This window comes from Cibotium barometz, chromosome 3 (genome assembly GCF_041138505.1).
Source record: "Cibotium barometz isolate CiBa-2024 chromosome 3, ASM4113850v1, whole genome shotgun sequence".
NCBI lineage: Eukaryota > Viridiplantae > Streptophyta > Polypodiopsida > Cyatheales > Cibotiaceae > Cibotium > Cibotium barometz.
Window position 1 is genome coordinate 5,673,779 of NC_141048.1, and position 2,275 is coordinate 5,676,053.

At 38.4% G+C, this 2,275-nt stretch overlaps 1 protein-coding gene across 1 annotated transcript; it reads left to right on the forward strand.

The window, feature by feature from the left end:
- Positions 1-435: 435 nt before the first annotated feature.
- On the forward strand, positions 436-1,575 carry LOC147639637 (uncharacterized). The gene is made up of 4 exons (XM_086821931.1): positions 436-532; positions 669-812; positions 1,023-1,103; positions 1,145-1,575. Exons 1-4 carry the CDS (start codon positions 436-438, stop codon positions 1,573-1,575), a joined length of 753 nt encoding a protein of 250 aa, XP_086678057.1.
- Positions 1,576-2,275: the final 700 nt, after the last annotated feature.

Here is a 2,275-nt window from a genome sequence, read left to right on the forward strand (position 1 = left end):
GCAATAAATGCGGTGTTAAAAAGCTATGCTTATGTCCACATGAAGAAAAGGAGATAACAACGACAGCCACTGTTTAGGTCTTTAAGAATATTCAAGTTCAAAATAGACATGATGTAACTAGACAACGAAAATTGTTATCCATCAAGTAGGTTGTTATCAAAGAGTTATTAGTGAAGTTGAAACACCACACATCAAAGTTCATTAAGCATAAGTTCAAGTACAGATGGCAAGGTGATCAGTACTACAGGGAGTGTCTCAAGAATTTCCTACAGATGTCATAGTATCAGTAATGGATTTTGCTAAGAACTACTCATTCAAACAGCAAAATGAAATACAGTCCATGCATTGGCACTTAGATCAATGCAAAATCCTTGTTCACATTACATATAGGCATATACATATAGGTGTAGTACAAGTAACGACTAAAGCATAATCATGGAGATGCATTTCTATATCTCTGATGAAAAGAAGCATGATACTCTCTTTGTGCAACATTGCTTCCAGCTTCATAATCGGTTGCTTGAAGACCAGGGTTTGAAAGTTTGAAAGCAGTGGGTGTGGTCTAATGGTGTGGCTTCACAGTTTAAAGCTACCCGACCATTCTATTTTGTTGGTCGCTTTTACAAACTGGTACGCATGGAGATGACTTGGAATTTTTTTTGCTTCAGGCCATGGCAAGGGAGAACATAATGGTGCTGGTGCAGTAGTGAAGAGGACATTAACACACGAACAACTCAAGTCTGATGGTGTAGTTCTTCAAAATGCTGCTGGCGTTGTAGCTTTCTTAACAAAAAATAAGTCTCATGGTGCAAGTAGCTTGTATGCTTGCACTACTAGAAATGGTCCCCATATTCATCCAAATTTTTGGTTAGTAAGTGCAGATGATGTGGACAGGTCTAATGCATGGGGATGTGCAATACTCAAGGGGACACAATCCCTACATTTTGTGTGTGGGTTTTGCAAACTAGACCTGACATAGTTGAAAACAAGAAATTTGGCTTGTTTCTGCAATGCATGTATAGCTGGTCATTGGAGATCATGCTCTAACAAGTCGTATGTCCAGGAATGGTCACACATTGTTCTCAAGCCTATAACAAACTTGGGTTGGACATGAAAGATATGCAAGAACCAATCAATATACTAGATAGGGTGGCTGAGTTTGAAGATGAGAGACCCATGTTTGAGGGATCATTCGATATGCTTGGCCAACTTCTTGTTGAGCAAGACAACTATGCAGTCAACGCAGAGGCTAATAACATAGAAGGAGTAGATTTCTATGTGCTGAAATGTGTAAAAGCAAGGTGGAAGACAGAGAAGATTCTTAAGGACACTTGGAAAAACAAGTATGCTAGAGGCACATATGTTGTCATAGGTCTTTATTACAAGCAGCAAATGGAGCATCCCAATCACCACAAACTGCTCGGTGACAAGGGTGTGGGCCACACATATTCTGACCTAGTAGTTAGGTCAATCAAGTTTGACATGCCCCTTGTGGATGCTGCCTCTAAGATGTATTATTTATCCCCTCAACTTCACGAGTCCATTTACAATGCCATGCCGTATGAGGCTTCTTGAAAGCTTTTCTATGTATCCTTTTTATATAGTAACCTTTCTTTGAAACCTTGCAAAAACATTGTTGAGAGAGTCTCATGTGCAATCAAAAATGTATGTAGGTTCTCATTTCTTAAACTTGATTTGTTAAATCTAATTTGTTAAATCTAATTTGTATGTAGGCCATTTCTTAAATCTAATTTGTGGAGTTTGTCATTAGCAAAACCTTTGCAAAGTCTAAGAAAAGTGAATTCTGCAAATCAAATGTGTGCAAGTTGTCATTTCTTAAACATTTGCATTGTCTCCACAAAGCAAAGAGATTATATAGCAGAGAGATGTGCTATATTTCCTGATAGGCATACCTACACACATATGACTACAACATGTACACATATCTAGCAAGCAGAGTGTCTTTGTGCACCATGTCTGGTTGTGCTATATAGCACAATACCTATTCTATATAGCACAACACACTGCCCCTCTCATTATTTTACCATGTCTGGTTGTGCTATATATAGCACAGTATCTATACTATATAACACAAGATAGTACAATCTAGCAAGTGGAACATCTTTGTGAACCATGTCTGGTTGTGCTATATAGCACAATACATGTTCTATACAGCACAACATAGTGCCCCTCTCTCACTCTTACCATGTTTGGTTGAGCTATATAGCACAGTACCTGTACTATATAGCACAAGACAGTACAATCTAGCAAGCAG

What these genes read in the sequence shown, in the direction of transcription:
- LOC147639637 (XM_086821931.1), top strand. Translation starts at nt 436, where the DNA reads ATGGAGATGCATTTCTATATCTCTGATGAAAAGAAGCATGATACTCTC. An exon ending in AAATAAGTCTCATGGTGCAA is followed by an intron (nt 813 to 1,022) that starts GTAGCTTGTATG and finishes ATGCATGTATAG; the next exon opens with CTGGTCATTGGAGATCATGC. An exon ending in CAAGCCTATAACAAACTTGG is followed by an intron (nt 1,104 to 1,144) that starts GTTGGACATGAA and finishes TCAATATACTAG; the next exon opens with ATAGGGTGGCTGAGTTTGAA.